This window comes from Heterocephalus glaber, unplaced genomic scaffold (genome assembly GCF_053883595.1).
Source record: "Heterocephalus glaber isolate CG9 unplaced genomic scaffold, H.glaber_assembly_v1.0 deba00001586, whole genome shotgun sequence".
Classification (NCBI taxonomy): domain Eukaryota; kingdom Metazoa; phylum Chordata; class Mammalia; order Rodentia; family Bathyergidae; genus Heterocephalus; species Heterocephalus glaber.
In genome coordinates this window covers 20,348,379-20,371,296 of record NW_028258364.1, presented here as the reverse complement: position 1 = coordinate 20,371,296, position 22,918 = coordinate 20,348,379, and the positions used below count along the sequence as shown (strand labels likewise).

The window sequence follows — 22,918 nt, the reverse complement described above, 5'->3', positions numbered from 1 at the left end:
CTTCTAATTCACGAGCACAGGGTATCTTTCCATTTGTTTGTCTTTTTTCTAATTTGTGTCTTCAGTTTCATAAGTTTTTGATTTTCAGTGTTAATTAAATGTTTTCTAGTTTTTCAGTATATACTTTTAAGTACCACCTCAATTAAATGTATTCCTAAGTATTTTATATTTTTGATGCTATCATATGGGATTATTTTCTGATTTTTTGTTAGGTCATTACCTGTATATGAAAATGCTACTGATTTTTGTACCTTGCAACTTTACTTAATTCACTTATTAGTTATAACACTTTTCTATGGAACCTCTAGGTTTTAAAAAATATATTACCCACAGGCTGGGGATTTAACTCAGTGGTGTGCTGCCTCCCTTGCAAGTGCAAGGTGGAGTTCGATCCCTGGTACCACAAACAAACAAACAAAATATATATATATATTACCTAGCTTTACTTTCTGTAGAAATGTTTGATTTATAATAGTGGGCAGAATAAACTCTGTACCTTGCTGTGTATATACACATATATGAAATGAATGTGTGTGTGAATAAATATATAAAGCAACAGTTTTGAGAAACAACTTATCCTTACTATTTGCAACATACTATGTCACTTTCTATCTTTTATAATGTGAAGCATGACCTCAAGGGTTGTGATTACCAATTAGAAAAACCCCATCCTAAGTAATGAGTTTCTCTCAAATAACAACTATATATCTCCTGATTACTGTTTTAATGATTAAGACAATTCAGCCAAGATTATTTACATTTCCTGCCACTTTTAATAGTATTGAAAAAATTTTGTTAGAGCCTTAAGAGTTTTATGTTTAAAGAATGACCGACATAAAGAGTTGCAGAAAATAAATGATAAATTCTTATTTATTGAAAGGCATCCAGTTGAGAAATAGAGAATTGTTAGGTAAGGTTATATGGCACATGATTAAGTTCCACTATGTCTTATTTCTGTATTATGCTTTCTGTCCAGAGGATTATATTCATGCAGCAGTGGTAGGAAGCCTTTTTTTATGTCCATCCTCCTGATAAAGCAATGTAGTATCTGAAGCATTTTAGTTGCAGTCATTTTCTACCATCTCAGTATGCAACTCTAAAGTTTAGGAATCAAGTCTTAAGTCTAGGGAATGTGGACCAATTATTTATATTATGATATACAAAACATATATATACATACATACATACAGTAGTTGTACCTGGCTTTTTGTCTTTGTTTTGAAATTCTCCATCATTATGGCTTGTCCCAAGCACAAAAATCCCAATCCATGGGATTCCAGGTGATGAAATAACACGGATGTAGCTTGGTTTGCTTTTGCACATTATTCAGGAGTCCACAGATTTATCTGAAGGCTGTTTTTTCTCTTCTGTAGTGTCATTAAGTAGTTCATCGGGTATATTAGCCATTGTATGTGTAGTCTGAGGAGTCACTGTGTGTCCAAACCCTTGGTAGTGACCCATGGGTGAAGGTGGCATAGAAGAGGCAATGGAAATTGCATCTTGTGATGATGAAGATAATAAGCTTGTATGTTCATTTTGATCTTGGTCCTCAGGAAAAAATTTCTTCCTAGCATGTCCCCTGACCGTCCGTCCTGTAAGTAAAAGGTTTCTACATTAAGTAAGCTATTTTTTAACATGATAAACTAACCATTCTAAATAATAAGCTCCCCATTTGCCCATTTTCCCCTAAATCTGAAGAGCCTGTACCACAGTATTGCTCTAAACAGCTTTTTCATTTTTTAAATAACTAATAAATGACCTCAGTGGGAGAAATAGAATAACCTACTTATTTTGGAAGAATTAAATGGCTGGTACTCACCAACATTCCTTACTTGTTCAGAAATATCATCTGCGATATCTGAAATATCCCACATGGCAAGAAAGGAATCAAAGCATGAGCCCTCTTCTGCTTCTTGAACATATGGTTTGTATGAAAATGTGTAATGATGAGCAACTGCAGCCAGGAACATCTCAATACAGATAATAAAGTCCTGTAACAACAAAAATAGCAGCCATCTTTGGGATTAAATGTCGTTTTCTAAATTGCTCTTTCTCCAAGTACTTTTCAAAAGTATGTATTTCAGTAGCTGTTTCTTTTCTTTTCATATTTTTCTTTTTCTCAAAATTATTTTTTTACCTTTTCAAAAAGGGACAAAATTTGAATCTCTTTTATACTACCTAAATCAAGTATTTCTCAGCAAAGTACATTATTCTCAATCCACCACCTAGAGACTAAGGAAAAAAGCAGGAAGAGAAATGGACTACAAAGATCCAAATCCAGGTTTATCTCTGGTTCTGTTAGCAATCAGTACTTCTGGCCAGTTTCTCTAGGACTCCTGTTTCCTTACCTGGAGGGTGAGGTAACAGCTGCAGCCCCACAGCCTGCACGCTATAAGGTTGAGTGGAGATGACAGGTAAAAAATGCATAACAAATAAATACTGAAGTTCTGTTGGGGTCAGAGACAGCACTGCTTACCTGGAGTCCTGTAGCCACCTCCTCTACAGTTTGCCATTCCCATGTGTGCTTCTCAGAAATAACGCCAACTTTTACCAGCAAAGCAATGACCGCTGCTTGCCTGTATGTTGGGGAAAGGTAAACGCCAAATCTACATCAAGCATAAAATAAGCAGTTGTTTTAAAAATATATCATTTAAAAAAGTTAAAACCCCAGTGCAGCCTGCAGACTACCATGCTACCTTTACAGCCTATTCCTAAAGAAACTGCATCTAGATTAAATACATGTACTCACTTTACAAATGTACTCTTCTAATATGGTTTCATCAGAGGGATCTTGAGTTATGGCTTCTCAGAACTCTGTACTGGGTTTATGTATCTTTGTTTCGAGGGTATGCATAAGTAATTACATTCCAAATTGTTCTCATACATAGACAATGCCCAACACCTTGTACAGTGGGGATTTTAAGTAAGGATTGATACCCAAATGCTGTTTACACTTGTATTATTTAGACATTAAAAAAAATTTATTTGAAACCTGTCTTGCATCAACTATTGAAGCTACAGACACACTCAGCAAGGGTCTGACTCCAAGACAGGAAGTCATGTTGAACACTGCAAGCAAATCTAAGGATGTTAATTCTTTTTAAAAAAATTTTTTTTGTGATGCTAGGGATTGAACTTAGGTCCTCCATGCCCAGGCCATTTTTATTTTTTAAGATAGGGTCTCACTAAGTTGTCCAGGCAGCCTCAAACTTACAATCTTCCTGGCTCAGCCTTAGTAGCTGGGATTGTATGCTACCACACCTAGCCCCGTATTAATTTCAACAGCAAATAATGAGATTGACAAGCTTTCAGAAACTTGTAAGAACATTCACTTCAATGCTACTTTAAAAGTGAAAAATTAGGAAAAATCTAGATATAAAAGGTTAGTTAACAAGTTATATCTATATAGCAGAATACTAAGCAAAAACAAAAATCCCAAACAACAAAATTGTATTTTTCTTCACTGACAAAAGGACTGTTAACTACAATATAGGATACATACATTGTTGAGTTCTGTAAGTTTTTATACTATAAGATCATTTCTGTGCAGTTTTACATATGACACATGTACACCAAAATGTTAATCACTTTTTCTGGCAGTAGGAGTTCATGAATTTTTTTCCTTTCCTTTTCTGGTATTCTATTTTGTTAAATTTAGTGTATCTGTTTTAGTTGTTTCTAGAAACCCTTCTAATCTGCCCTTTTTACTAAGCTGAAACCATGTATCATTTTGTCTTGTTTTAAAGAATATTTCCTGATGAACGTTACCCATATTAAATATTCTACGTCATGTTTTTTTCCAAACTACATAGTATTCCATTATGACAGGACCTTGATTTATTTTAATGATTCCTTTAGTGTTGAGATAATTAGGTTATTTAAAATTTTTTGTAATACAGTGTGACAGTGATCATCTGTTTATTTCTTTATGGAAATCCTAAAAGGGCTAAAAGGATTCAACTTGTTTTAAGTAAGTAGAGACATCTCTGCATTAACATTACCAACGGTTTTATTGCCTTTTAGAAAAATGAGAACATTTAAGGGAAAGCAACACTTACCAAAAAGAAACAAAAACCACCAATTTTACACAGAGAAATTTGCCAACAGGGTGGATTGGACTCAGTTCTTCCTTTAGTACTTTGTAAAATAACAGAAGGCAATACATGGCGAACTGCAAAGAAAGTTAACATTTCAACTTCTTTAGTAAGAATAAGTAATATTGAAATTATAACCAGAGACTTGCTAGAGTAATGTTTAAGGCAAATTTTTCTAGGCTTTATTGCTGTATCTGTAGATTAACAACAGGCTTTTAACATTTGCTGTAGATGAATAATACACTATGAAAGTTCTCAAAAGAGATGTAGAACACCTTCCCTGAAATGCTGAGTGTTCACTTACTGGAGTTCATAAAGAGAACAAGAAATAAATGACAGACATAAATGGAAGAAAAGGCTCTGGTTCAGCCAAAATAAACAAATCTGTAATGTCTTTCAAATAAAAATAAAGTTTTTAAAAAAAAATTTTTTAAAAATAGTTTAGGCTATTTGTTTTATATAACACTGTGTGTGTGTGTGTGTGTGTGTGTGTGTGTGTGTGTGTATTAAGGCAATGCCTTAAACATGTAGAATTTCAATAAAATTGTGACCATGAAATTGGAAAATAAAGAATCAGAAAAATAATTTTTCTTCACAGTGGTATGTTAGTCTAGGTGAATTTACTTTTTAAAATAAATGCTTAAGATTTATTTTAGAACTCAATTACAACAATGTAGTATAGTATCTGAATAGCAGAAACATTTTCCTAAAGTTTACTTTTTCCATTGAAATAGTAAAATGCTCACTTAATATATTTCAGACTATGAAAGCAACAGAGGAAAGCAATAGAGAAAATATGGTTATTCAGACTCCTGTCAATCATTCCTTTGCACATATAAGCTTGTATTTTTGTTTTTACAGAGCTGCAGGTAGAACCCAATACCTGAACATACTAAACAAACTCTCTACACTGAGCTACACTCTCCACCCTCAGCTACAAGCTGGTTTTTAAAATGACTTTATAGTCAAAGCAAATGCATTTAATCCTGTCTTTAGAATAATTCCAGCACTTGGCAGACTAAGGCAAAAGGATTGCTACAAGTCTGAGGCCAGCCTGGGCTACATAGTGAGTTCAAGGCCAACCTGAACTACATATAGTGAGCTCCTATCTCAAAAAGCAAAAATCAACAACAACAAAAAAGTACTTGCCCAGAAAAAGAATTATTGGTGACAAAGAAGGTGAACACATGGAAAGGCTTTGGACAGTTGGCCATTTAATTTTATTTATTTATTTTTTTGAGACAGGGTATTGCTTTGTAGTGCAGGCTGGCCTTGAACTCACTATGTAGCCCAAGCTGGCTTCCAACTCAAAGAGGTCCTCCTTCAACCTCCCAAGTGCTGGGATTACAAGTGTGCGCCACCATACCTGGAAAGGTTCCCTTTAGAGTCAAGAAAATTATAAATCTACTTTAGAAGATGAACACATGCATAAATTTTAAGGGTTTCCAAACTGATCTCTCACCCATGGACTACTGCTCCTCACTTTAACATACAGAGAGGTACTTAATCCAGTTTCACAAAACATAGCATTTTGTGCTTTAGTGGCCATTTAATTTTTATTACAAAGCTCTAATATCAAGCACTGCATCTAAATTATTATTCTGCTGAAAGCATTAACCAAAGATTTTAAATCAAATGTGTGCACTTTAAATCCAGAGGATCAAATAGTTCTATCTTCAGAACATTTAAATCAGTTTCTAGAACAGTGGTGGTCTTAATTTCCTTTGATTCCAACTATATGATGTTGGAGAATTTTATCCTATTATTTAAACCTGGACTGTTATATACCAGTTAGACAGCTTCTCTTATGCAATATGCCCAATACATGTGTTTGTTTTTCTTGTTGTTATTTAGGGGGCACTGCTTTTATTTATGACACACTGACAAGGCTATGCAGTGAGAGTGAGAGATAAATCAACATGAACACAATCAACAGGTCAGCATATGAGTCACCAAATAAAGATTTCACTGTATAAAGGCATGTATAGTCTTTTTCTATTTCTCTGTATAAATTAAATTTCAAGATTAAAATGAAGCAATCAACTTTTATTCCAAGAAACTATCCCTAAAAATATTTAGAGACCAACTTATAATTATGAAGAGTATTTACTTACCAATTGTGACATATTATTTATTATAACCAAGTAAGTCCAAGCATTTGAAAAGCTAAAATTTCCTTCATCATATATACCGAGCAGCTCACAGATTCTACAAAACATGGTAAAATGGGACAACTTTATGACTAAATTATGTATTTTAAAGTACTGCGACAGTTTAGAAGTCAGTTTGAGTTATTGTGTAATCACTTGGCTTTGATTCAAAATTAAAACAAAAATATTTTCCATGATTTTCTGTTAACTTGAAGGAAATACAAAAATAAGACCAATACACTGAAATAGAGTAATCATTAACTTCAAAAAAGCTATCCCTTCAAAAAATTAGCTTCAAAAAAGCTAATTTTGAGAAAGTTGGCTGTTAAACATATGTTTATAAATATATCTCAGTTTTCCCCTATAAATTATTTTAGAGGTAAATATGAACAGCCAGTCCCTTCAAATGAATTTCAGTTAGTATTAAATGGTATGTCCATCCAGTTTCTAAGCTACAGAGAAATAAAGCACATTTTCATAAAGAGATGTATTAGTCGGTACCAAAAAAAAAAAAAGAGATGTATTAGTCTTAGTTGGCTAAATAATTCCTTGTTCAAAGGAAATATATAAAGAATTGAATTGTTCTTTTACCTGTATTTCTTTTCATCTTTCTTTTGTGACCATATAGAATGTTAGTAAGGACTAACAGATAAAACATACAATCTACTTAATTACTTGTTCTTCAATTTTTAGGAAATAGTTTCACCAGGTAGTTTAATAATATCTCATGTTTACCTCAAGTTTTAAATATCTTGACAATGCTTAAAGAAAAATACGACTTTTTTTGGATAATGCTCCCAATATGATCTAATTTAACCATGTACAAAATAAACTCATGTAGTCATCCTAAAGTCGCACACTTTTTAATGTTACGTAACAGTTTCTATAAAGCTATGTGAACATTCACATTTGAAAAAGCACCTTTTTGAAAGAGCTTCATGGCATACTTTAGAGAGGACGTAAATCCTGCGGTGATTCTTTGCCTGTTAACAATCATTTATCTTAACAGAGTAAGATTTTTATATATTGTGATTTTTACAGTGGACTAGAATTGTTTTTTTTTTTGGTACCGGGGATCGAACTCAGGACCTTGTGCTTGCAAGGCAGGTGCCAGAACCACTGAGCTAAATCCCCAGCCCCTTAGAATTGCTTTATTAATAATTCATACTCTGTTTTTCTACTCAGTTGTTTCGAATTAAGCGTATAAAGATCTAAAGCAATGATGATGTAAAATCTGTGTACTTACAAAGCAACAATAGTGGTGACTGGTCTGACAACTGTGTACTGTAGTACACCCAGTTTGCACCGAAATAGCAACACTCTGCAAAAGAAAAAGAACTTAGGATTTCACTACTTATTTAAGCGGCATCCAAACATCCTCAAAGCCTCCAAATTAAAATCACTTTGATAAATGACATCATATTTATATTTAACTCCTTCAATTTAATCATCCTGAATGGCACTAGGGGAAGGATATAGATGCAGCAAATCATTTAAATACCATATAAAACATTATTTGACATCTGAAAGATCTTGCTTTGCACATAGTCTAGAGTTCCAGAATAGTGCCGCACAGAATAGTTCCACAAAAGGAACAGAAATGGGTCCCTGGTACATTTTTCATGTGAAATGTTTTGCAAAACCCCATTATTAACGGCTTGGTTTCCAGCCTGTGGCACTGTTGGAAAGTGGTGGAACCTTTAGGAGGTGCAGCCTAGGGAAGGAAGTCAGGTCACGGGGTAGGAGTTGTCCTTAGAGGAAATACTGGCACTCTGGCCTCATCTTTTTCCTGGATACCATAAGGTGAACTGGCCTTCTATGCCACATGCTCACATCATGTTATATTATGCTGTCAAAGCAACAGAGCCAGTGACCATGGACTGAAACCTCTGAAACTGTGAGCCAATGTAAACCTTTTCCCTTATTGATTACCTCAGGTATTTACTCAGTGACAAAAAGCTGACTAACACGGTCCCTGTGTTTTTCTGGAACAAAAACCAAGTAATAAATTGTGCGTGCATGTATGTATGTGAAGCATATTTAGAAATTATTATTTACATTTAAGATTCGGTTTCCTTTCAAGTTTGGTATTTAAATCTTAAAAGGAGTTACCACTGCTTGGATACTCTGAAAGGACAAAACAAACGTCCTACATAAAACATTTTACTCTGTTGTTGGGTTCACTCAGTGTAGGTTGACTCACAAGGAGTAACAAACAAGCAGAAGAGCTCCAAACAGCTCCTAAAATAAGTCCTGAGAACCATGTAAAAGCTCACTTAAAATTTACACCAAGTAGCTCTGAAGGCAAACACCTATTTAGTACCTTCATCAGGAGAACTGGTAGTATGAAGCCTTTAATTGAAGGACTGTATCTAGACTGAGAAGACAGCAAGCCTGCCATACAACCTTGAGATGTCAGGTTACTAGACCAAATAAAAGCTACTGGAATTTTCTAAGCTAAGAGCCTTCTCTGTGCTGAAGTAGCTCCTTCCTATATTCAACTAAGAGTCCCCTGTGGTGGTGGTGCTGGCAAGAGTTGCACTGGGCTCTGCTGTGTTTTAGTTCTCCCTCAAAGGTGCAGATGGGCTTGGTCCCCAGGGTGGTGGTGAACCTTTAAGCAGAGGGACCTAGTAGAAAGTCCCATGGTCACCTGGGAGTGGGCCCTTGGAAGGGATAGTGAGACACCAGTCTCTCTGGCTTCTAGTCCAGAGAGGTGATATGACTGCTCACCACTACACATGCTCCTGCGAACAGTGGCTGGAGGGAAAGCTCTCCAGAGTCTGGTTAGACTTTGTATATATCACAGTGTAGGCCACATATACAGTAAATGTTTAAAAGCAATTTATTACAGTAAAAGATACATTGCCATCAATCTTCCTCAAAATACTACCCTTCACTTCAAACACACTTACCCTATTATTCTTTTTTTTTGGTACCAGAGATCGAACTTGGGACCATGTGCTTGTGAGGCAGGTGGCAGAACCACTAAGCTAAATCCCCGGCCCCTACCCTATTATTCTTGCTACTTTCTGAAGCAGTTCTGGAAGTCCTTTTCTCTGTCTTTATGAGGCATGCTCAACATGTTCCTGAGTGCCATCCAACTGAAAGACTGGCTTGTAAAAACATCACAGTGAGTCCTCATCCACCTTATTCACCAGATCAGGCATCATGCAACTCCTGGCTCTTCCTCCAAGTCAAAATGACCACGAAAGGCAAACATTCTGAATCAGTTCAGGACACAGAGGCAGCCACAAACACTGCATCTGAAGACATTCACAAAAAAGGACTTCCAGGAAGAACTGCTTCAGAAAGTGGTAAGAATGGGATAAGTGTGTTCAAAGCAAGGGGGAGCAGCTTGAGGGGGATTAATGGCAATGCATCTCTATGGTAATAATTTAAAAATATGTTAAACACTCACTGTACAGTTTGACCACTCTTTGTGTAAGTGGACATTAAGAATGGCTGAAATAATAGGGTTTGGCACTTGCCTCTTACTTTAAGGTTTATAAGTAAACTATAAAAGCTAATATATGAAATTAGTCGAGGAACAAAGAAGTCAATAAAACCAGAAATGCACCCATACATATGGAAATGTGGTATATGACAGGTCCCAACATCAATCAGGGAGCCAGAAGGGAGGGAATGGTTCAAAGGCAGTATCCAAGAAAATAAAGTGAAACTGCATTCTTAGCTCACACCACACACACACCCACACACACCCACACCCACACCCACACAGTCTCAACTGCAGATGGATTAAATAGTCCTAATGGTAAAACTTCAAAATGTATAAAAGAAAAGCATCTGTGAATGTTTTTATAATCCTGGGCTAGGGATGAATTTTTTGAACAAGATCCCAAAAGTTCTAACTATAAAATAAGATTGATAAATTCAACCATATTAATATTCAAGACACAATGTTTGTCAAAAGAGCCAATGAAAATGACAAAGCATGTCAAAAATGGGAGGCAGTTAACACATCAAAGAAAGCTCTGCAATTGTTTAAAGATCCCATATAAATCCACAAGACTGGCAGCCCATTAGAAAAAAGATGAATCACACATATTCCTTCGAAAGGCAAGTACAAGCGACTTACATGAAAAGATGCTCAATCAGCTTACTAATGAGGGAATCCCAAATGAAAACCACAGTGCTGTACCCCTGTATATCCTCTCGACAGGCAGATATAATGAAGTCTGGGTAATTCCAAAGGCAGGTGAGGAAGTGGTTCACTAGCTCTATCTCACAGTGCTGGTGGAGAGTAATTTACTATACCTCAGAAAACACTCTGTCACTAACTTGCAAAGCTGAACTAAACCCAAAAGACCTGGCATATCCATGTCAAGGTACATACCTAAAGCAATGTTGTCCAAATCGTAAAATTCAACACAGTGGGGTGTAACCCACTTAAAAACGAGAGATAGGAGGAAAAATCAAATAACAAGAGTTGGTGCTGTTTAATGAAAACATGTGCTTCAGTTATGGTAGTACAAATGTATTGATCACTAAGTGTTTCTCCTGCCTCTGTGAAACACCTACCAATCCTTGAAAGTTCATTAAAAGAAAACTGATTGTGTTCAGCACTTACGTTGCCAAAATCAGAGTACAAAAAGCAGACTGCTTTTATTGTTTACCAACTGTAAACTTCCCATAGTCCTTGAATCTTAAAAGTAAAATATTATACTGAATTATCCTGAACAGCACTGCCTGATCAATTATCATATAAAGTACCAGTTAATTAGAGGCAGATGAATGACCTAAAATGTATTTATATACAAAAATGAAGTTTTATTATACTAAAACCATACCGCCACAGTGTACAATTTTGGTAACCATTTAATGTTGGGTTTTTTTTGGTACCGGGGATTGAACTCGGGTCCTTGCACTTGCGCAGCAGGCGGTGAAACCATTGAGATAAATTCCCAGCCCTCCATTTAATGTTTTTCAAAGGCAAGAAAACCCCTATTATATTATGGGTACATTGCTATGTCGCACTATTCAGTTAGCAGTTGTCAAAATTCAAGCCTCGTTTAAAAATGAACCTAACCCATACAGACTTAACAAGAATGCATGCAATAGATAGGAACAAATTTGTGCATAAACACAGACTTTGAGAATTTTGACCAGTGTCATTTATAAAAGACTTTCGAGTTTTAGTCGATCACCAGCTAATTGAGAGCCAGTCTGAAGAGGCGGCTAGAGCCTCAAAGCAGGTTATTTTTTAAATTTTCTATTTTTTTTCAGGTTCTCTATTAATAGAAGAGGTCAAAGCCAGCCTGCCGCCACCACCATCTTATATACGAGGCTACTGCAATCTCTTATTCCCCATTTCCAATTTAGTCCACACAAAACACATAATTAATTATTGAAAATGAACTTTGGACACCAGGTCTTTTTATATCATCCTGTAACGGCCTCTCTTTTGACAGGCCTTTAATGGCCACACTTTATACAAGTTCCTTCGAGCCCTCTTCTTGAGGAGACCTCATGCTCTGGGACTGTCATTGGTCTGCTTAAAGTCAGTCTACACCGAGAATCCTGAGTCATCCCCCCCTACATATACACACACACGGGAGCTCCCTGCACCGAATCGAGTCTGTCACCCTCTCCCTGGATGTCCCAGCCCTTGGCTACCTTTCACCAAGAATCCTATACATCAGGCCAGCAAGGTTGCTCCTTCCATGTCTCCTCTTAGTAACCCTGCATCCACTGACCCCTCAATCTGCTCTTATCTACAAATCCCCATTCGGCCTTGGATTTGGAATTGAGCACAGTATCTCCTGGGGAGTATTTCCTCCTGATCCACAGGCTATACAGTTTATCCTTACTGTGGTCTCTCATGCTCTCCTGTTCTTTTTCTTTCACTGCAATTCCTGAAATAAGTAGCCGTTCATATCTTCATTAGCTTCTGACCTCCTGCTCACACAGCTCCTGACGTCTGTCTGTTTGGTGTTCCACACTATGTCTATACCGGCACACACTAGGTGATCAGTACATTTTTGTTGAAGGAACACCTTAGCAGCTTATTTGTTTTAAAGCCAGGTAATTCCTTATCTCAAGTGTGTAAGAACACTGAAAAGAATGTTACACCCATGGTTTTGTACCCCATGGGAGGCAGTGCAGCCCTCCCCACATTTATGTCTAAGCTGATCACTATGCCTCCACATCTTCCATCCTCCTTACCTTGTAACTCCCCTGCTCCCCAGCTGTCAGTGGTCACATTCTATTGGTTCTTCAGTTACATTTTCTTATTGTCTTTGTATTCCAATTTCATCTTCCTTTTTCAGCTTATTTCACAAACAGACTATTAGAACTTTCTAATATTCCCTTCCTAAAACATACCCAGTGGTGCCTATGTATAATAAATGAAATCTTAACCTCAATTTACATTTCAAAATGAAAGGTCTAAATAACAATAGGCTTTTTTTTTACTGTCTACATGAACATATAATAGGGCAAACTAAATATGTTACTAGAATAAACACTGCTATTTGTTGCTCCTATTTCATACCATGTGCTTTTTTTCCCACCTAGATTATCTTCTCCCCACCTTTTAACTAGTTTGTGATCTTGCATAAGATCTGCAGATCTTGATTCCCAAATGTTAAAAGGAATTGTTAGATGATTTTAAGGTTTCCTCTTGTAGAGCACTGTTGAGCTTTTAAACTTGCGTGAACAATGTAAAAAAACCTAACACATAGGTTATAAAAATGGGTTTTGTTACAAGCCTTCAAATGTGACTATGAACTACATCAGGGTAGGGATTCACTCTTATTCCTTTTGCCCTGCTCTGCCTTGCAGAGATCCAAATGGTAATCAAGAACTGATTAAATAAAACTAAAATAAAAAAGAATTAAAACCAAACATACTTACTCTCCCATAGCCCATGGTGGACAGCAACATAAAGGAGGGAAATGTTTCTGTGGGTCTTTGGCTTCAAGGATTAATACCAGATTTGGATATCGATTAGTTAGATAATTGGTAAGGAATATCATAAAGTTGTAAATGACATAAGCTTCATAGCATTCTCTGCAGGTATCCACATATATTGCAATCCTGGGATATTTCAAAGCTACCCACTGTGAAAAAGTACAGAAGTTAAAATAGTTGAAGCTTGCATAAAATTACCACTCTAATTCATGGTACTATGCAGAATAAGTTACTGTCACACACTTATATTAAATGTCCTATAATTTATCATTATAGTGACTGCCAGATAATTTGTGAAAAGTGTGTGTGTGTGGAGATCAAATGCAGCATGCCAAGAACACACTCTACCAATGAGTTACATGCCAGGCCCGATGAAACTAATTTTTAAAAGCAATGAACATGAATTCTGAAATGCAATCTGAAAATTTTCTTGATATGTGCATAGAAAATGCTGCTACAGACATTTTCTTTATATCTAATCAAATTAGACCAGTAGCTATAACCATTGGGTAATTTAAAAAATTTATTTTGGATCAAATGAAAGATTTAATAAATAAAAAGGGTTATAATGTACAGTCAACCATCTGTATCTAGAATCTGTGGGTTCAACCAAACCTAGCTCACAAATATTTGCAACAAAGAAATGAAAAACTCTCCATCTGTACTTAACATGTACAGATCTTTTGGGTCACCATTCCCTCAACAATAAAGCACAACAACCATTTACACAGCATGTACACTGTGTCAGGTATTACAGGACATCTAGAAAGGACTCGATGTGCAGAGAGCGCTGAATGGGACCTGGAAGGGTGTGTGGAGGTCACATTCCGACAGGGCCTATTTTACATGAAGAAGTTGAGCATCAGCAGATCTGGTATCTCCAAGGGGTCTTGGAACCAATCCTCTGTGGATACCACCATACAACTGTAATTTAATTTATTACATTCTTTAAAAGACTACGAGCCACTAATCTGAAAGTTTAAAAAATTAAACCAAGAGTTACAGAGTTTTGAAAATTTAAAATACCTGTAGTTTTCATTTTCTATTATCATCTTTATCTTATCAACATTAAAAGCAAGTGAACTTCTTTGTTTTTATTAAACTCACTGTAAATAACATACTTTTCATTACCTTTGGCATTCTATGATAAGCAGTTAGTATTATCAAACAAATTCTTAGTTAATGAAATAAAATGAAACATACTTACACTATCTAAACTGTATATGGGTACCATCCAAAGAACCCTAGAATAGTAAAGAATAGATTTTAAACATTTTATATTTATGATAGACGCTAACACAACATTAGTAAAAACAAAATAGAAGATGGACCTTATGATTGGTTTTTGCAGTTCAGGTTGTGTGTAATGCACGAGGTGTTGTAGGATCCCCCACAGTGATATAGGTATAGTCAACAGCAGAAAGATTCCTGCAATAAACCAAGCCTTGGTGTGTATTCCAACCTTGAGAGACAAAAGAACCCATCAGTAGAGATTACGATATTGTAACTAAAGAGTTCAATAAAATGTTTACTTCTTAAATTTTCATTTGATTACAAATGAAGCTCAATATTTTCTAAATGATTAATGGCTATTTTATTTTATCTTCAAAATAAACAGCCTATTTGTATTTTCTGAAGGGAGTGGGGATATATTTCCCTAAAGGGGTTGAGCACTTCCCTCATCAAGCCTTTCATAACAGCTTTCTATACATTAACAGTATTAACATCATGCCACTCCCCACCTTATTCTTTGCCTTTTTAAAAAATTATGATTGGACGTGTACAGAAGCTTTGATATTTTCTGCAAGTTAAATCTAATTAATCTTAATGGTTTATTCCTTTGCTTCCATGCACACAAAGTTAAAAATCTACCAACATTTTCTTCCAATGTTATTGTAAAGCACTCCATACACACACACACACAAACACACACACACACACACACACGAACGCACACACACACTGGGGATTGAACCCAGGGCCTTTGCCCTCAGCTACACTCCAGCCCTTTTTTAAAACTTTGAGACAGGGTCTTGCTAATTCGCTAAACTGACCAGGCTGGGCTCAAACTTGTGATCTTCCTGCCTCAGCCTCCTAGTGTTCTGAGATTACAGGCTGTCCCCATCATGCCTGGCTTTTACCGGTAAGCATTTCAGTAAACTGTCACATGAAAACACAATGAACACTGAGGGTTACTGGTCTGAGTTCTTTACATCAATTCTCTCTTAACATTCTCAATTGATAACTAGACTACAGTACTATCCAAACAAATTGGAATATATGGTACATATATACAAAGTATCAACTGAGGGTACTGTTATTTTAAAAGTCCCTAATGTCTTCACTAGGTAAATACCTGATCAATATTTTAAGAGTTCAGTTTCTAAAAATACATTTTGAGTCATCTCATCTTAAAATACAGCTGAAGTAAGCTACTCGATTTCTGGTAAAAACAAATTTATCTGAACCTCTGTTCTTTTCTGGGACCTCCAGGGAATGAATTTCATACTAACCTGTAATCCTGCCTTTAAGAATGAATCTTCTTTTTTTTTCTTTTTTAAGGGAAAAATGGTATTTACTTTTGGTATTTAAAGGGTCTGTTGCAGTTAAAATTAAGACTGAACTGAAAATGAAGTCCACAATTTTAGCTTCACTGTTTTGAACAAGACTTTCCCCTCACTTGGAGCCAAAGAATAAAGAGATAGAAAACAAAAATATGGAGAACAAGTGTATTTTTACAATAAATTTCTACAATAAAATGTGTAGAAAACGTGAAAAGCAGACACGTAGAGGTGAAGACTCCAAACAGAATGCTGGGGCGCTCATTTTCCAGGTCTTTTTGCCTTCCTCAATTTCATTTAAGATAGAACATTCACATAAAAAAACTGACATTCAACAATGATCTCAGAAAATAACAAGCATATTCTAGTTTCTCCAGTAAAATGTGATTTTTTTTTTGGTACTGGGGATTGAACTTGGGTCCTTGTGCTTGCGCAGCAGGTGGTGAAACCACTGAGCTAAATCCCCGGCCCTAAAACGTGATTCTTAAGAACAGAAATGCCAAGTAGTGTTAATGTCCACGTTTGTTTTTAGTGATTGGCTTGGTGCCAAAAGTAGAACTGGACAGTAGATTTAAAAGAGAATAATGAACTTGTGACCACTGAAGGCCAAGCGTCCTCACTGTGTGCTTAGGGAAGAAAGTTTTTTCAAACAATCACAAAACAAGTGACTGGAGGAGTAAGTCATCACAGGATAGTCATGGCGAATTTTAAAAATCTTGCACACAAAGTCAGTGTCTTTTTGACACTGGAAGTGGTGATTTAGTTTCCAATACCATCTGCCCACATGAATGTCATTCATTTGAATTACTAGTTTTATAGTTGTTTTGATTTTAAAGCTATGCATAAGAAATTAATTTTGTGTGTGCACACATTTAAGCAACATTATAAAATAAGTCAGCATCACATCCATAGAAATATAATAATATTTCCATTAAATATATATTTACCACAATAATTTATTCAATTTTGAAGCACAGTGATATAAAGATACCATTAACATTATTCTTAAATTTGTCTCTTTCTGGGTCACAAAATGAGGAGGAAGAGAGATGTAGATAGTTTTCTAAAGTAATCTGAGGAAAGAAGGAAGGAAAGAAAAAAACTATTAAAGACAAGCACAAAAGAGTAAGTTAACTCTCCCTCAGCCAAACGCTTCAAAACAAGTGGAGATGAACTCAGCCAGCAGTTTCCGGCCCGCCCTCCTGGGGGTGAGACAGCAGAGCTGCCAATGGTGAGGAGGAAGGTGAGAAGTCTGTGCGCTGTGGTTGACGACATTTGCTCAGTCAGGTAACACAGGGAGGGAAATGTTGACACAGCGCAGTCATCTTGCACCCCAATAAATCAGGATCTGGCCCACCATGAGCATGGGATGAACACATCAACCTTCCCTTTTCTGTTGTCTCAGTTCCCACGGACTTCTTGACAAGTGAGCATTGTGATGCTAGTGTTTCAAGGACAGGCACTGTTCATATAAAATGACCCTAAGTACATCTAGCACATCACAGACAAACATGATGTTGTCTTAGGTGTCCAACTGCAAGCTTTATTCCATCTGAGCTGCTATTGCACAAGAAAAAGAATTCCAGGCAATGAAACGGACACTGATCATCTCAAAAGTGACAGTGGTAATGAGACCTATTGAGCACCTACTCTCTGCTGGGCACAGTGTTAAGGATTCTAGACACACACACGTAAAATCAGTTCATACATGATGATGAGAAGAATGGTAAGAATGTTGTGTACAAAGCCCTTAGCACAACATCACTTTGGCCAAGTAGCTCTCTGCCTTGCTTTTCACTTCTATAAAATGAGGTTATTTCCTGTTCTTTGAGGTTTTTTAGAAGATTAAATGAAATCATAGCTATGGCTAAATCTTGGAGACACAGTCAGTGTCTCTAACCTTAAAGACAAATTACAAGAAAAATACACCTTTCTGTACTCTCATACTCCTCTGCACTTATGCCATTCATTTCTCAGGCTCTTTCACTCAATATTCTCAAAACAAACACGAAAAACACAGCTTCCTCTCCCGATTCCTCCTTTTCACCTATATTCATTCCTCAGACAACTCCATTCTGGTGCTGTCCCTAACAACCTAGTAAGACCACCAGTGGCCTTGCTGTTTATGAAAAACAATGGCTACTATGGCAGCAGCACTGGACACTGTCCACTATATCCTCCTTGAAACCCCTGGCAATCACTTTCCAGCTGGCTACTGTGTTATCTTCTTTGCAAATTCCTATTTTTCTACTTGACCTCTAAGTATCTGTAGTAGGCCCTTTGCCATTTCCTTTTCTCTTTTATAATCTTGTCCATCTTCATGGTTTGGAGTAGCATCTACATTCTGACAACTGTGCTGTGGACTGAAGTCTTCCCATCCCCTAATTCATATGCTGAAACCATCTGTAATCTACAGTGTGACTGATTCTACTGAGAAACAATGCCTTTGGGAGGCAATTTGGGTTAGATGAGGTCATAAGTGTGCAGTAATAATCCAATATGGCTGACTGGTGGCCTTAAAAGATGAAGAGACTCCAGAGGGCTCTCTCTGTCCACCATGACAGGACAAAGCAAGAACGCAGCCACCTACAACCCAAGCGAGGCCTCCCTAGACATCAACCCTGAGGGCAATTTGACGTTGGAGTCCAAAACAGTTTCAAGAACTGTGAGTCAATAAAGTTCTTTTGTAAGCCACCCAATTTATGGTGTTTTCTTATGAAAGACTGAGCTGATTAAGACAAACTCCCGTGTTTGTATCTGTAGTGCAAACCTTTCCGAGCTCTACACTTGCATATCCAACTGCATGTGTGACACACTTACTTGAATGTCTCTCATTAGACTAAACATCCATAATGGAACTCACTTTCAAACCTGTCTGTAAACCTCAATTTTCCATCTCATTGATTGGCACCTCCATTTATTCAGTTGTTCGAGCCCAAAACATCAGGATCACCTTTGATTTCTCCCTTTCTCTCACTGTCTCTTCTTCCCAGTCCAATCTGCTACCAAGTTCTATTTGTTCACTTCCAAGGATGCTTGAAGTCCAGCTTTCACCTTCAATCCGCTCTCCTGATTTGGACCACGAGATCAGGCACTGAGTCTCTCAGCCTGCACAAAGGGCTTCCTCACTTCACTTCCCCTTAGTTTGCTACAGCTGGCTGACTGGTCTTTTGAAGTTGCATAATAAGATTGCCTTCTTTGATACTTTCTCAGACCTATTTTTGCTTCCTCCATAGGATTTTATATAACTTTATGAATTTTTGTTGTTGTTGCTGCATTTGTCTCTTAACACTAAGTTCCAAGAAGAAGGTAGGTGTCCCTTTTTCTGGGGGTGGGTGGGTGGGGTGGTGGTGGAGATTGAACACAGGGCCTTTGTAGTGGACTACGTATCCTCCTGCCTCATCCTCCCAGAGTGCTGGGATTACAGGTGAGTGGCACCACCAATGTGCCCAGTTAGGTGTCACATTTTTATATCTCTCACCACATAGTGTACAAAGCCTGATTAATCAATGGGACTTAATTCATTTTTTAAGTATGGTCTTTTGAGCAGAAGGAAGAAGAGACAAGACTAAAACAGATACAGTATTTATGATGGTAAGACTTATGAAGAAAAATAAAGCAGAGAAGGGAATATGAAGAGGTGAGAAGAGGAAGCTTGCAATATCAGAGTAACCAGAGTACAGACCTGAAGGGCAGAAATTAATATTATTTGCAGAAAGGGCACCCCATGAAGGGAAGTGCAAAAGCTCTAAGGAAGGAGCAAGCCCAGCACCTACAAATAAGCCCATGTGGCAGAAGTCCAGGACTTGCAGAGAGACAGTCTAAGGGAAAGTGGTGTCAGATCACATTGGGCCTTGATGGTTATAGTTAACAGCGGCTTTTATTATGGAACTAGGAGACTAAAAAGGACACATATAATGTAACTTATGTGTTAGCTTGGTACTTGGTAAAGTCAAGTAACCTAAATATGGCTAGATACCTTGTTTGTTAGAAAAAAAAATTTAATGTCTTGGAATATCATTCTGCCTTTAAAAATAACTATATTGGCTATGCCAGTATGAGAAAGTAAAGCAATAAACAACCAGAATATAAATATATATTACACTGTTTAACTATTTAAAAATTATTTATACAATAAGGGCCTAAAATAACCTAAATAGTCCTGTCAGGGAGCTTGTAAAATAAGTGCTTCTCAGTAGTTTTCATTAGCTTGGAGCTTATTATACATTTTTCATTATCCATTTTTATAAAGTATATATCTTGGTAAGTATTTACCACGGGCTTCTCTTACTTTACTGATGTCACAATATGAAAATGACATCAAAAAATACAAGGAAAAAATATACAAGTAACTTTTTGCAAAGCCTTTTGGCTTTGGTTAAGAGCTAATTTCAAAAGTAAAAAACAACAAAGTCAAACTAGAAACCTTTAATTTGAGAAGCTTAGTTAAAAGCTAACAAAATTCAATACATGGGTTTCAAGGTAGTTAATCTGATCCAGTTAAGTGCAACATCTGAACAGCAGATCAGTCTTCAGGAATAAAATTACCTAACTTTCAGGGGATTGGTGAATATTTGCAAAACAACGTTCCTCTAAGGAGCTACATTAAAATACTCAAGACTATTTTGTAGCATCAATTGAAGACCACCAACAAGAACTCCTTGTTTTCTCTACAAATCTGTACACCTAACAGCTTTAAGTGCATAATCAACCTGTCAGAATGTTAAACCCTTTTGAATCTCAAATGAATGCTACTTTTTAACACAAGTTCCAAATGTGGAAATTCCGTATTTGCTACTGCTTCTAAAATTAAGAAATAACCCATTAACGTTCTAGATTCTAGCACTGCTGAAAATTACGTCCAAAGACTGGGCTCATTTTCACGAGGGCATTTTCAGATACCAAGCCTGGGTGTCTGGAGTAGAAATGCAGGAGGAGCGTCTCTTTCCCAAGCTTAGACAGAAGAAAGGGTAGAGACTGTGCAGGGCCCTCTTACCTCCAGTTTCTGTAATTCCCACACGCACAAGGGAACAGCAATGACTATGGCCACCAGGTAGATGACCACAGCTAAGGGTCGAATCCACTGTCTCCAGTTCCTCCAGGTACACGTGCAGGGCATGTTTCCTCACAAATCAGGTCCTAGTACCAAGGAAAAAGAGCTCGGAGAAGACTGTAATGGGGAGCCCTGTCCTCTGGTTTTATGAGCTCGCATACTACGGAGAAAGAGCTGGTGAGGGTCTTTACCAACAATTCGAGTTGCCTTCTTGGCCGAAGCTGTACTTTCTGCGGCTGTAACTGCGGCCGCTCAGGGTGCTACCGGGCAGCATCCTTTCTTTCTCAACCTACATCTATCAGATCCTACAGCTGGGGAATGCCGGGGCAGGGCCGCTATTCTCACCTGGGGATCCCTCAGAGATCCTCTTGCACCATGGCCTAGGGGAGACTGGCGCGGACCGAGCCCGGCCTCAAGCGACCCTGAACAGTTTGGTTCTGCCCCGCAGCTCCCTGCTTGCTCTCTTTTTTCTTTGGGGACCGAGCTTCCTGCCTTCTACACGCGCAGGCGACTCTTCGTCTACTCTGCAGAATAGATAAGGCTCTGGGATTTCCTCACTACCTCGCACGGGACAAGCCCTACTGCGGCAGCAAGGCCAAAGATGGACTGTAGGTTCACTTCCGCTTCCGTCTTTGGTGTCTGAGGGAGATGATTCGTCCTCAGCGCAAACCTGGGACCGCCCTATCCGCTTGTTTTCCCCTCTCGGATTGGTCATTCTTGAGGGGCGGGGTTACTGCCAAAAAAACAGAGGTCAGTGGAGAGGGAGGTCGGAGGGTGTTGGAGTTGCCGCAGGTCCTCTTCGCGAGTGAGTAGGAAGCCGCCTGGAATACAAAATCAGCGGAGGAGAAACTTCTGCCTAGTTTGCAGCAGTGCTAGAATCTAGAACCTTAAGGGGTTATTTCTTAATTTTAGCAGCAGTCGCAAATACGCAATTTCCACATTTGGAACTTGTGTTAAAGAGTAGCATTCATTTGAGATTCAAAAGGATTTAACATTCTGACAGGTTGATTATGCACTCAAAGCTGTTAGGTGTAGATTTGTAGAGAAAACAAATGGCACATAGGCTCTTCAAGGCTATGTAAACCAATAGAGCAACTAGTATCTATTTTCTCAGATATACAAATGTGTCCTATAATATAATCATCATTTTCTGGGGACAGACACTCTACTAAGTACTTTACTTATATTATATTAGTTTAATAATCATTAAATATGAAAATCTTTTTAACATGTTCATGTTAAAATGAATTTCAATGACGTGCAAAAAATGTTTTTGAATATTTTTATATCAGTTTGTTCAATAGGTCTCATGATTCAGAGGTGGCCGTTAGCTAAGAATTGTTTTCGCTTTTTTTTTTTTTAAATTATGGCAAAATATACAGAGTTCAAAAAATGATTACACATTTCAGGGAAAAAAAACTTTTAAAAGGTGTATGTTCTTCTGATTTAACACCACCAGACTTTGATATTCCACACCCTTTAGGGTCTACCAAAAAGTCATTGTATTTCTTTTGTCACTGGTTGTTGGTATTTCATGAAACCTCCTTCAATCAGAGGGACCTAATGATTCATTTTAATGTAAACAAACATGAAGACACATGGATGGATGTTATTGGTAACAGAAGTAGTTTGCTTTTCTATTTTAAAATGCATTTTTATATTACTTTTTAACATTTTTATGTGCTTCCTCTCTAGTTCATAACACACATGCACATAATAGAATTGTAGAGATGCAAGCATCACTCTTCTTTTATAGATGAGGAAACACTAAACCAAGAGAAGTCAGGGAATTGCCAGATCCATGCAGATAATTAGGGACAGAATTAGGCAAAGAATCTAAGATTCTGGCTCTCAAATTGGGGGCTTATCTTTGTCAGCCTTGTTTTTGTATAACTCTGAAGACTGGTTTTACCTCTCTTTTTGTTCCCAAAAATCATTTTTCCCCACTTGCTGACCTAACGGGATACATGTGCCTCCTCCACACTCTTTCTTAGGGAACAGAGCCCTGCAAAGCAACTTTCACCTCCAGTGCTCTCAGGCAAGGCTTGCAGTGGGAGCTCAGACACTACTGTTTGCTTGTTAAGTCTGTTCCTCACGCAAGCCTGGAGAGCATCCTGTCAAAAATCCCAG

At 37.3% G+C, this 22,918-nt stretch overlaps 1 protein-coding gene across 4 annotated transcripts; it reads right to left on the bottom strand.

Moving 5' to 3' along the window:
• Window positions 1-852: 852 nt before the first annotated feature.
• On the bottom strand, window positions 853-21,425 carry Tmem184c (transmembrane protein 184C). Of its 4 annotated transcripts, none has more exons than XM_087193304.1 (11): window positions 21,350-21,417; window positions 20,732-20,874; window positions 14,506-14,636; window positions 14,382-14,418; window positions 13,118-13,323; window positions 7,491-7,565; window positions 6,209-6,302; window positions 4,059-4,171; window positions 2,477-2,576; window positions 1,820-1,991; window positions 853-1,592 (listed from the first exon to the last, which is right to left on the bottom strand). In XM_087193304.1, the coding sequence occupies exons 2-11, from the start codon at window positions 20,852-20,854 to the stop codon at window positions 1,327-1,329; spliced, it is 1,317 nt and encodes a 438-aa protein (XP_087049430.1). In that variant the 5' UTR covers window positions 20,855-20,874; window positions 21,350-21,417; the 3' UTR covers window positions 853-1,326. The 4 variants fall into 4 exon arrangements, with proteins under 4 accessions (XP_087049430.1, XP_012924976.1, XP_012924977.1 ...); XM_013069522.3 differs by having other exon boundaries at window positions 20,980-21,396; XM_013069523.3 differs by having other exon boundaries at window positions 21,134-21,396.
• Between the last annotated feature and the right edge of the window lie 1,493 nt (window positions 21,426-22,918).

What these genes read in the sequence shown, in the direction of transcription:
- Tmem184c (XM_004875415.4), bottom strand. Translation starts at nt 20,854, where the DNA reads ATGCCCTGCACGTGTACCTGGAGGAACTGGAGACAGTGGATTCGACCC. An exon ending in CTGCAAAAACCAATCATAAG is followed by an intron (nt 14,419 to 14,505) that starts GTCCATCTTCTA and finishes TTACTATTCTAG; the next exon opens with GGTTCTTTGGATGGTACCCA. An exon ending in GTCACCACTATTGTTGCTTT is followed by an intron (nt 6,303 to 7,490) that starts GTAAGTACACAG and finishes CATGTTTTGTAG; the next exon opens with AATCTGTGAGCTGCTCGGTA.